The sequence below is a fragment of the Rhea americana genome, unplaced genomic scaffold (assembly GCF_003343005.1).
Source record: "Rhea americana isolate MKP2758 unplaced genomic scaffold, rheAme1 scaffold_2, whole genome shotgun sequence".
Classification (NCBI taxonomy): domain Eukaryota; kingdom Metazoa; phylum Chordata; class Aves; order Rheiformes; family Rheidae; genus Rhea; species Rhea americana.
In genome coordinates this window covers 14377592-14389849 of record NW_028186149.1, presented here as the reverse complement: position 1 = coordinate 14389849, position 12258 = coordinate 14377592, and the positions used below count along the sequence as shown (strand labels likewise).

General features: G+C 39.9%; 1 protein-coding gene across 2 annotated transcripts in view; it reads left to right on the top strand.

The window, feature by feature from the left end:
* TGFBR3 (transforming growth factor beta receptor 3) overlaps nt 1-12258 on the top strand; it is a 112375-nt gene that overhangs the window by 95653 nt on the left and 4464 nt on the right. Inside the window, exons 14-16 of one of the 2 annotated variants that reach the window (XM_085303553.1) lie at nt 3939-3974; nt 6034-6141; nt 6288-6322. In XM_085303553.1, coding sequence (XP_085159679.1) covers nt 3939-3974; nt 6034-6141; nt 6288-6322 — 179 coding nt within the window. The remainder of the gene's footprint in view (nt 1-3938; nt 3975-6033; nt 6142-6287; nt 6323-12258) is intronic. The other variant, XM_085303552.1, reaches the window with a different exon arrangement.

Here is a 12258-nt window from a genome sequence, read left to right as displayed (position 1 = left end):
CAGATCTCTCTTGCTGTCTCTTTTATATATAAAGTGTGAACAGAYGCTTTCTGGAAACCAAGATGCAAAAGGGATCAATGTTCAAGTGACTGTCCACCTAGCTCCTTTCAAATGATTTGTTTTTGTAACATGAATCCTTTTGGGCTAGCACAGGGCTCCCCAAACAGTACTGCTGCATGTTCCATGGCACCTCTTGTGTATGTGTAAATCTAACCTGAGCTATGGAGAAAGTATCTGTAAGCAGGCAAACCAGGGGCCAGATGACATAATGATTATATCAGATTGAAGGGTTGAGAAAGGCTGAAGAGAGGAGTTGGGTCCAGGCCCGAGGGAAAAATGGGGAACAGATGAGGATAAAGAGACAAGGTAAGGAAATGTGATGCAAGATGGCAGTGCAGGGCATAGGTACAGGGGTCTTAGTTTGAAAGCTCTAAGGCTGTGTGAAAGGAGGGTGAGAGCAAGAAGATAGAGGCGCTTTACCTGCTGCCCAGGTGTGTGTGGACTGTGCTAAGTCCTGTGGCTGCCTTTATTGGCAGTGCCAACAGCTGCTGCTGGCAACGTCCCCGGCTCCTGCTGCTGGGATGGCACCTGAGCAAGCCAAGCCTGGGATTCACAGCCTCTTGCCCTGAAAAAGAAGGGAAGGATGGAAAAATAAAAATAAAACAATTTCGCAAGATACAAGGTCATAGAAAGAAAAAGAAGAAACAGACTGAGATAGGGATCTCTTTTGACCTTCCTAATCTGTATGTGTGAAGAGGTTTCTATTTTTTTTTTTAAAGTGGTCAGTTATTCATGCATGAGGTTTTTGTTTGCCCATGCATGAGATTTTTGTTGGCCTTTGCAAGAGCTTTAATTTTTTCTATGCAAACCTTTGAGGAAAATAAGATTATGCAGCTTTTCATTTTGCTGCACTTTAGGTACAGTTATTTCTGTAGGGGTTTTTGAATACCTCTTATCTGCATCTTTTTCAGAGGGAGTGAAGCTTTCATCTTCTAATGTTTCTAATGAATGTTGTTTTTTTTTAATCTAGCTGTTGTTGTAACCGTCAAAAAATAGGAAACCTTAGAAACTAGACTTTAAAAGGCTCTGAAGTGTTACCAGCATATGTTGAAAGCTTTAGAAAAATGACACAGCTGACTTGAGACTCTTTGTTCTTGTGACGAGATCACCAACATTTATGACCAGAGTCCAAGTATCTGGGGTCTGATTTTTCTTTAGGTTCCTACTTTTCCACTGACTAGTGTGAAAATTAAGATGGTAACTAAGAACGAGGAAGCCCTTCTGAGCTTGGGACTTAAAAGTTCAGCAGCAGGTTGTTTTGTTCTGCAGATCTTTCAGATCCTGTGTATTCTTTCTGAGGGGGGCTTTGGAGTCTGTAAATCTTGGCACTGGTGGGCCTGCCATGAGGCTGCAATTGGTGAGAACAGGTTAGAGTGCTTGGCAAGCTGTGTACACAGCCTGGGGGAGGCCCAGCTCACCGGTGACACCGAAGAGCCTTTCTGGGGCTATCTGCTGCTCTGCGGCACTAGCTGGACACATTACCAAGATTAGAACAAAAAAAACCAAGCCTTGATATGCTGTTAATTTGCTGGGTCAGATGAAAGTTTGATTTTAATCAAGCTGTTTTTCACTCTAACATCTAGTTATGCAGTATTTACATGACAACTTCAATGTAACAGAAACCACCCTTCCTTACCCTAAAAGAGTCAAACATGCCTTTGACTTTCTTTTTTAAACTGCCAATTAACCCAGCTGAAACCAATACTGTAAATTGGGGGGKGTGTGTGCGTGTGTGTGYGTGTGTGTGTGATATATRTGTGTGTGTGTGTGTGTTTGAACCTCTGGGATAGTTCTACTGTTTGTGAGAAACAGCAGTGCTCCACTGCCTTATGACAGTACTCTGCAGCTTAAGGATATGCCTTGTGTATTGATGGGAAATGAGAACTTACTTCTACAGCTTCATTTAATTTGAAAACTTTTCATAGTGAATCCCTCTGACAACAGCAACAGTCATATGTTTTCATGCATTCATTGAAGCAGGGAATATTTGTGCATTATCCTTTCCTTTTTTGTGAGCATGGTGCTTTAATTAGAAGCTTTCAGGGGCTTTACTTGGACATCAGACTCTTCCAGTTGTGTGCAAAGGCTGTTTGAAATTTCAGAATACTTTTCAGGGACCATCAAAGGATCGGGATCAGAAATCCTTTAACCTCAGTTGTACAGTGCATGCTTTTTCTTCAAACAATTTATAGTAACATGCAGTACTGCTAGGGGACATAAGCAACAACTGTTTCTGTTTAACTCTGGAAGTCAGCTTGTGTTTTTTAAAAAATTCTTCTTAACACAGATCAGATCTTGCCTAAGAAATAAAGACAAGTATTTGATCTGTAAATGGTACAATTAAAACTGCTTTGGGCCTGATTCTGTGCTCTGCCTTTTTGCAAAGCTCTCACTTTATTTCAGTGATTATACTATTGAGAATGAGTAAATCCTGCAGCTGAAGTTCATCTTTCAATAAACAGAGTTATAGTCTGAGCTCAATTTCCCTTGCAATGTGTGGGGCATTGTGTACAGCTCCCATCTCTGAGTTCTCCTAAAATGTTGTCTTTGTGAGAAGCACAAGCTCTTAGTGTATAAAGACTGGTTAGAAGACAACAGGGCGAAAGAGCATTTTGTTGCATTGCGGGTGATTTAGTCTAACTAGGATGTTTGATGGAAACCTCCCCAGCATACTGCAGCTTTCGGACACAATACAAAATGGCATATTAACGGCGCGGCTTTGTTGCTATGCAGTTGTTCTGCAGTGAATCAAACAACTCCTTTCTAAAAGCTAAATGTCATTGCTAGCCAATACATGAGCCTCGGATTGGGAGGAGAAATTATGTCACATTACTGAATAATTTCCATCACAGAGGTGGTGCTCTTCATTTTCTTTCATGTGAACAGGCCAGCTTCTGTTGTAAACCATATTATTTGAGTTAATGCTGTTGGATCTGCTCTTGAAGCCAGTGAAGAAGTCATGTGTGTAACATTTTGAAAGGCAGAAGAAACCGATCATTGCAGAGGTGTCTGTTTCTTTATTCAGACATCAGGCTTATGACTCTCATTGACTATAATCAGAATTGTGTAGCTAAATGAGAGTAACTCTTCCTTCACCACTAATTCTTAGTTATTTATGAGGTTAGTTGCTTATATTATTTCAGTAGAACTTAATGGAAGCACCTTAAACCTAACTGCATGTCACAGTTTCCATTTGCATTCTAGCATTTCAGTGTCCCCCCCCCCTCTTTTTATAGCAACTTCAATTGAAGGCATAGACACTTAAATGCTAGGAAATCTCCGTTCTTCTGTAGAAATAGTCTACCAATTTCATTTTTTGTTCAAATTATTGTCAAGTATGGAAATTTAGATTACTGTCTCTCCAGCAAAGGGAGACAGGTCACAGAAAACACTTTCTAACCTTAACACTTTTAGCAATCTACCATATCATAATACCAACTTGTCTTTGGAGGTAATGGTCATTGTTTGACTTTCTGACGATTTAGCAAGCTGATATCTCCTATTTATGATTGGTGAATAGTCACATGAATGCAATCACCTCAAAGCAGCCTTTGTGATCTCTGTAAGAGCTCCACACGCAGATAATCAGAGTTACTGCAGGTCAAAACTGGGGACATCTGGGTGTTGCAAATCTGTGAGCAAAACATATGCTGGTTGAACTACACTGTAGATATGTGTTTCTTTGAAGAGTAAGCAATATATAAATGGAATTTTTATAAGATGATGAAAGTTATTGAATTCAGACTGGTTTTTCTAAGGTTCCTGGTCTGTAGAAGTTAGTTAACGTCTTTCTGTCAGATCAGATCCTGAAGGCTGCTTACATACTATGTAGGCTGTACGTTGAGCTCTGTCTGATAAATGCTTTTGTTTTAAAACAGATCCATCCCTTCCAAAGCCAAATGTGAGACAGCCACGTAAGTTATTCTTAAACCTATGTCTTCTAAGTCTTAAACTTTTGTCTAGAAATTGTTAGATCAATGAAGAAAATTCTTTACACTTTCTGAATTATAGTGTGTGCTTTGAATTCTAGGACTGAGTAGAATTCTGACTGTATTGCTGCTAGAGATGTTCCCATTGACTTTCAGAGGGAAAGGCTGTGATCGCTTGTGTATGTGAAAAACATTTGGCAAACATGTCTGTGATAAAATACTGGCTTTGGGAACCTCAGCCTTAAGTGGGTTAATTTGTGGATGTGTGTGTTATTTCCTTGTCTGGCAAGGCCAAAGCTTCCCAATACAAGAGTTTTGGAAAYAATGCCATCTTCAGGACCTCCCGTATCCCACTGCAGGCCTTGTTCCCACTCTGCGATGCAGTCGGCCACATCATCTATGTGGCACCAATGCTTGTGTGTGTCATCCTATAGATGAGATCTCTGAACTGATTTGGATTAGTTTATTTTTCTTTTGTGCTTTTTTGACATAGTGAATTTTATTTTTAACTAGGGTCAGTTACTGTCTTGTACATAATGTAGACCCCTGCACGGGGGTGCTGGGCGACTGGATTTTGCTCTGCTGGTGCTCCTGCAGCTGATGTGGCTGCAGAGAGAAAGATACGGGGAACCCCACTGTAGGGCAGCAAATCTCTACCTTGGTTAAGAGCATAAGTTGATTTTGAGGGGGGAGAGAGGGAAAGAARTGTCACTAAAGGCAATAAAAAACAGGAAGGCCAGGAAGATTTGTAGTTAAAAATAGGAATGAACAGAGACAAGGGGAAATTAGGAGGAGAAATGCAAAGAAGATGGTTTCCACTATTCCTCTCCCTATATATTTGGGATTGGGATCTAAATTCACTTAAAATAGCAAAGAGGATGAGAAATTATGCTTCTGCCATTTCAACCTCCATGTGACTTTCTGCTCACCAGTAGGTCCTCTCCTAAAAGGACCTCCATGCGTATTTGGTTGCAGGCACCCAGAAGTGGGTCCAGAAGGATCTTGTCAACAGGAACTGCTAGAGAATACGTTTGTCACAAAAGGAATTGCCCTGAGGATCTCAGGAGCTGTTAGGTTGTGTGCTGTCCGTAGGGATATCTGTTGGATACAGGAAGGTTTGTATAGTTAGGCTGTTGGTTGTGTTGTGAGAACTGAAGTTCCACTGAAGAATACTAGTGAGAAGATCCAGTCAACTCATTTCCTGGGCAGCTTAGTCAGTAAAATGTTATTCATCAGTCTGTCATTTTGTATATTGGAAGACATTAAAAATACTGAAACTAGAAAATAATTTTGTAAGAAAAATTTTCCCCAAAAGATTGATGAAAGAGTGATTTGAAGTGTTTCTAACCAGGAAAAACACAAAAGCCAGAAGTTTCTCTGTTTGGACAGTTAACATTCAGCGCAATACATCCAGAAACCAGATGCTGTTACCATTCAAATGGTACTATAAAAGGGCCTCTCCCCTAGAAAATGATTTTGTGTGTGTGTGTTTCTATTTTTGTGTTCTGGAATTAATTTGAATTAATGAAAGCATTGCCAAATGTGAAAAACAATTGTTTCTATTTATGTTTTTGCTGACTTTTTTTGCTGGCATCATTTCTCTCTCAATAGCAGTTCCGTTCTCCACCTAGATTTCAAACTGAAGTTGCAGGAGATGTAGGGGAAAGTTTGCTCAAATGTCACGTCATATAAATAAAAATTATATTTTGCCAAAAATCTCAGCCTCTTTAAAGCACATTTTAAAGCTAAATGGTTATTTAATTGAAAGTTATTAACAGACAACTGAAAATGCTTATTTTTTTCAGGATTTGGGTATGCTGAGCTGCATTTTTGCGTTGTGACATGGAACAGCTCTTAATGTTCCCTGAGAGCATCACTTTTGTTTCCTTCATGAAAAACTGTAAATCCCTTCCTTAAAATGCTGCTTAATTAACTATGAATTTTTTAAAAAWTTTTTGCAATGAAAGCATTAGGGTGACTATTTGTAAAATGCTATTTGTCACTAAAAATGAAAAGCCCTTACCATGCCTGTTTACCTTTGCAGCCGTGTTCTATGGTCTGGACACCCTGACTGTCGTGGGCATTGCCTTTGCAGCATTTGTAATTGGAGCACTGCTAACAGGGGCCTTGTGGTTTATTTACTCTCACACAGGTAAGTATAAGGGCTCTCACAAACCTCACTGCAGATCATGCTGCAGGGAAGGCAGTGTGGTTCGAATCCTTAAAAGGAGGGGGGGAAAAAGGGGGAGGTCAGCAGTCGCAATCCTGCCCACTTTTTTTGCTCTCTGTTCTTACTAGGGTGTTTTCCAGCAGCTCCTCACTTGAGCCTGATGGTATGTTTCAGCAGATTCATATCCGCCCCTTCCCTAAAGGGACGTACTATGCCTTATGAACATTATTTAAAAATTGCTAAAAGAATATTAAATGCTAACCTTGAAATTTCACCTGGGATCTGAGAGTAAAACTGAGTATTTCTGGCCTGTGCATTATCATCAGTAACATCTCTGTATTTGGAATTTAGTTAAAAATTGAGTTAATGGATTCATTTAGGTTCACAGTTTTTTTTTTTTTTTTTCTTTTTAAATTACTAAACTAGGTTGATGTGATTCAGAATGTGGTAACTACARGGAACAGGCCCAGTGTCTAAGAGGATGCCATATTTGTGTAGAAATTTTCTCAATGTAACTACACTTGAAAATATTTTTTAGGCATTGATTATCTAGACATTATGCCCCGGTTTGATTATTTATTCCTCCATTCTTTAACAATTAGACTAAATTGATAGAAGTTGTGTATAATCTCATTCAGCTATGTCCAAGCAGGAGTTTGCATTGGTTTAAAAAAAAATAATAATAGTAACCAGGAGTGCCTGAATTAGGGCAACCTTTATGCATAGATAATTTTTTAGTAACTTCTCAGAATTTTCTTCCATAGTAAACTAGGTAGCAGAAATACAATGCTCTAGGAAGAAAAGGGAGTTTACACAGCTTTCTGTTGCATAGAATCTGCAGTATGGTAAGGWCCAAGACTGGGCACTTCTAGGGCCTTGATTTGCAGCATCTGACCTTGGCTGCCTGCAGATTGCTGGGCATCTCAGAGCGCCTACAGCATGCGAGCTCGGCTGCTTCCCCGTCTGACCTCGCAGGACCCTGCCAAGGGGCGAACACGAGGTCATTTACTCCAAACCTGTGCAGCTCCAAGGCCATGCAATTCTCCCTAGCCCACTGCAGGTTTTTTTCAGCCTCCCCATAACCTCCTGGAAACTGTGCAGAAGTCTGAATCTGCTCTTGCCAGGTCAGAGCTTCTGTAAATATTATGACCCAGGAGCTTATGTTAATTTGGAAAAAAAAATGCTTTTTTTTTTCCATTTGACTGTACAACTTTGTATAAGCAGCTTAATACTCCTGAATGCATCAGCTGTGTATGAAGCTTGTTTGGAATTCAAAGGCAAATATGGAAACTGTGGAGGTTGTGATAATATGCATGAATAGTATACTTCTGCCTCACATACTGCCAAAGCATTACGGAAGTATAGGTGCTATTTTAATGTGTAAACTGAGAAGGCAATTTCCAAATAGGTGGCCTTTATTAACAAAAAAAAAAGTTGAAATAGTTCTTAAATTAATGTTTAGTCCTGTGTTTATGGATATTGAATCTCTATTCATATACAGAACCATCTATAGACACATGTTGTAGGTCAAATATCAACAGTGTTAAACTTTTTATAGTACTACAACATGACATATAGGACAAGAAATACAATAATAAGAGAACGCTGGAAGCTAGCATAAATCCTTCAGCGACTATGGGACTTGGACCAATTCCACTGTAAAAATTACAGTAAAAAACTACACCAGTCATAGTTATCATGTACAAATAGTGAAAAGGGCACCTCCTCTGATTTTGTGTTTGAGAGACAAAATAAGGGAAGAAAAAGGCCAGAGGAAAAGAAGTAGTAAAGAGGAAGAGCAAAAAAGGGAAGGGGATGCTGTAACTCATTGGATCAAAGAATCAGAGAAATGAGATAAGAAAATTTTCTGGGAAATTATCTGGGTCAGATTTTCAAAGGATTCCTGAAGTTGAGCTTACGTTCCTGTGCAAATAATTTTTCCATGCATAATAACTCATATCAACAAGGCTGAACCTGCAGCAGAGCACAGTGAAGACTCTGGCAGGGACAGTCTCTCAGAGGACAACTGCTGTGGCAGACAAGATAATCCAGCTACAGTGAATTCACTTTAGAGTCAGATTAAGGCTATTTTAAAGTAAGAAGAAAAAAACAAAATATAGATAATCTCAGCATCATGCACAGAGTAGCTGTCTTTTGCAGTTAGCTGATTCACCCTTTGTTGAATTGTGCCCCAAAATCTCAGCTTTTGTTTTAAGTAACACTGAGTCTCTCTAACTCATGATTTAGAATAAAAGCTGGAAGATGTGAATATTCTAAATTTGTGTTTTGGTGATGCTAAGAGTTTTCAGAAAGCCTAAAATGCTGCCTGTGAGCATAGACAAAACTGTTGCTGGTGGGCAGTGTCACCTCAGGATGTGAAGTAAGGTATTTTTGCTGCTGTAGCTCTACAAGCAAAAGAACATTTTTGCCAGTACTAGGAAGGTTTGCCAATASGCTTTTATCGGTATGCCTCTCCTGGCAGACTCGTTCTGCCATGGAGGACATTTTATATGAATGAGCGCCTTTGTTCATCTTAATACGTTGTTAACATTAAAACCTCAAGCAACTGATAGCAGAGAAGAACTATAAAGTAAGTAGAATTTCATCTCAAAATGCTGAGCAAGGATTGTTGTGGGTTTTTTTTTTCCTCCATGTAAGGCTTTTGGTGAATTTAGTAATGAAAACAATCCAGGATTTTCTGCTAAAATATCTAAAATACTCTAGAATCTCTGAAACAGTTCAAAATAGAGTACAGGTGTTGTAAGATAACACAGGAGGTAGGGAAAGAGAGAGGAGGAAGCTAGGATTATGGGAAATGAAAAGGATTTTTAGCCTACTTTTCTGCCAAAGGACTCCCTATTTTAAATCCTTTCTCCAGTTGGTTAAAGGACTTGAAAGGTGGCTGAAAGCTTTCTACAGCAGAGTTATTTCTATGTGGAGAGGATCCAAGAAAAAGGGAAAATCGAGGAGATGTGCTACAATGACCCTGATTTACCTGAGTCTCTTGAGAAGCAGCAAAACTTTTGCAGTGTACCTAGATGAGGGATCTCTTCAGAATTTAACTGCGTAAATACCTATGAATGCAATGTCTGTCTTAATGGGAATGATTGACTATGTTTAGGAAAGGATGTGCACAGTCTGATTAGTTAGCGAGTAAACTTAGTCCAACCATATAAGCCGACACTGTGTTGCATGGATTCAGTCGCCTCCTTCTCTTTAAAAGAGAGCATTTCTTCTTCAAACAGTGTACCAAGTTAACAGGATAAAATGTTCCAAAATTTGAGAAGTTAAAAGCATCTCTCCTCCCCCACTTCTCCTTTTTATGGGATCTGATTTAAAATAAACTGACATAGCAACCAATTATATTTGGCAAATGGAGATAGAAAAGCAAACATTCAGACTTCCTGGACAGGGAGTACAACTGGCAGCTTTCCTAAGTGTGAATAATAAAGTGCATGTTGTCGCATTCAGATGGGGAAAAGCTTGTTTACTGTCAATAGACAAGACATGTCCATTTTGAGTAGTTCTGGTTTAGTAACGTTAGATGCATGAAGCTGTTTACACAAAGCAAGCAGTTGGGGGTGCCTCTTCAGCTACAATTTGCTCCATGTTTCTTTAAAGTACTTTTCATGAATATTCTTTTTAAAAACGTTTTTTTTTACAGATTAGCTAGGTAATAAGGCAATAAGAGGCAGTAAAAATCAGCCAGTCCAGATATAATTGCTAGACTGTGTTCATAATTTCACTGTGATTTATATTATTTTGTTGCGTACAGTGAAAATTTATCTTTGTTCCACAACTGACTGTGGTGTATCAGAAATGCTGATAATATTCTAGAAATAAGGCACACGAGAGGAAACTGAATTACATCAGAGGGTTGCCACCGAGAGAAAGGGACAGTCACCCCAAACTGAAGGGAAGATACCTCCTAAGACACCTTCCAAGAAAGGCTGAGAAGAGTAGACAGTGCCATTTGGCTTGCACAGTCTGTTGCTGTGCTTGTCACTTTTCCTTAAAGAAAAAAAATGTATTTAGCTTACAAATGAATTTATGGTTAAAAAATACGCAGATTGCATTGATATACTGTGGCTGACGCAAAGCTATGTGTAATCATGTGGTTTGTAAAATGGGTGACAGTGAAACTGTAATAAGAGCTAACAGCAGGGAATACGGGCCGGCCGTGCGTTTCGCAGAGCTGTTCTCTTGGCAGGGCTGCTGAGGGGCCCTGCTGAGGGAATGCAAGTAACTGCAGTTCCTGTGTTCAGATGGCAACAGCTTTCTCTAACACTGTTGGGGGCAGAGGTTAGCAGTTCTGTTTTCTGCGTTTTGTTGTTGTTTATTTGCTTGTTTTGTTTTAGTGAAAGGGAGCTTGTTAGTCACTGCCTATTCTTTAGCACAAAAGGAAGGGAGACCTGCTGCATGCAAACAGCTGGTGGACAGGGAGCAAGTTAGGAGGGGCAAATGTCCAGGCTAGTTTTATGAAAGCTTTTGCAGTATGGTAACAGAAGACATTGTTTTGATGCGGTTTATTCTAATGAGATACAAAGCTGCTTCCAATGAAAGTTAAACACATTCTCTTTGTAGATAAATGAGGCTAGATTCTGATCTGTTACATGTAAGTAGAAATCTGCAGCTTACTGATTATCTATACAGTTATTTCTTGTACTGTGGGAAATGGAATCAGAATTGCTCACAAAAGTAAAATGCTGAATGTAGTGCTGAATTCAAGAGCCAGATTCTGACCTTCTCTTTAAACATCTCATTGGCGTCCTGGTAATGAGTGTTTTAGTTTGCATTTCTTCTGTCCTGTTCCGTCCCTTCTTTCCTGCCCATTCCTAAACCAGTAGGATGTAAGGTGAAAGCTATGTATTGTGGGGCCTTACATACGCTCCCAGCTGTGACTGCTGCATGAGCCAGCAGTGAACTCGGCAGTTTCCATTACGAACAACACTTGCAACCTCTGCTGTGAGAAATCCTCAGACCTCCCTTGTTACAGCAGACCTTTGAATACTTAGCAGCCTGCAGAAGTACCTTTTCTTTATYCTGTGAAAGTATGTTGACTTTGGCCTGAGATACAAAGCGTTAAATCCATGCTTCCTCCCTGTGACTYGCATTCCAGAGGAGGTCTCGGGAATGCTCAGTGCTCCGGCAGCTGCGCACGGGGCACGAGTGCACCAGAGCAGCTCCTGCGGGAGGAAACGGCTTGTCCCCRCCGTGTAACCCCCTGGGCGCAGTATGTGCTTCCAGCAATCAACCTGTCACTGGAGCAAACGCTCTTGAACAGCAGCTTTACCAAATCCTGAGTAAGGAAGGCTGTACATTTCTCTGGCTACTGTCACAGACCTGGAGCAGCACGTGAAGCGGGAGATACGTAGCCTCCTAAACTCACAAGGAGATCTCCCAGGCTTTGATTTTCCTCAGTCATTTCTGACCATAGTCTAGGAAAACATTTTCTCCTTGTTCCTGTGCAGGGAAAGTAGCTGTGTTGCTGCTCTCTGCCGTAGTTAGTCTTGTAGCTCATGTAGCAGCTAGTCTCTCTCTGGGTTACAGTGCTGAGTTCACAGGTTCATATTCTGATGATGATCCCAAGGGAGAGGCAGCTATGGCGCACATTATATAAACTTGGTTTTGTCCATCTGTTTTAAAGAGGCTACCTTACAATGTTATTAAGCTTGCAGATTTGAGCACTGAAACTTAAATAATGCCACATTTATGGTTTCCTACATGGCCTCAGTATGATCTTTTGGGTGTACGGATTATGATGCGATCTTTGCTTGTATACAAGTAAGAGCTATATTCTTCCACAGGCGCCTAGGCACATATTTAGAGGAGATGTGAAGAGAGCAGACAAAAACTAGATTTTCTCAGGGGTCATAAATCTGACCTTTTTAACTTCTGAGTGCTTGATTTGGCAATACAAATAACAAAGAGTTTGTAATTTATTGTCAGTAAACAATTAAGAAATGGTGAGAAATGTTCTATGTGTTATAAATGCTATGCATCTGTAGTACTATAGGAGAACTTCCTGAATGTTATATTTAGAGTAAATCAAGTCAAACTGGTGATTTGGGGTTTGTGTTTTCTTTTCTTCTTCTTCTT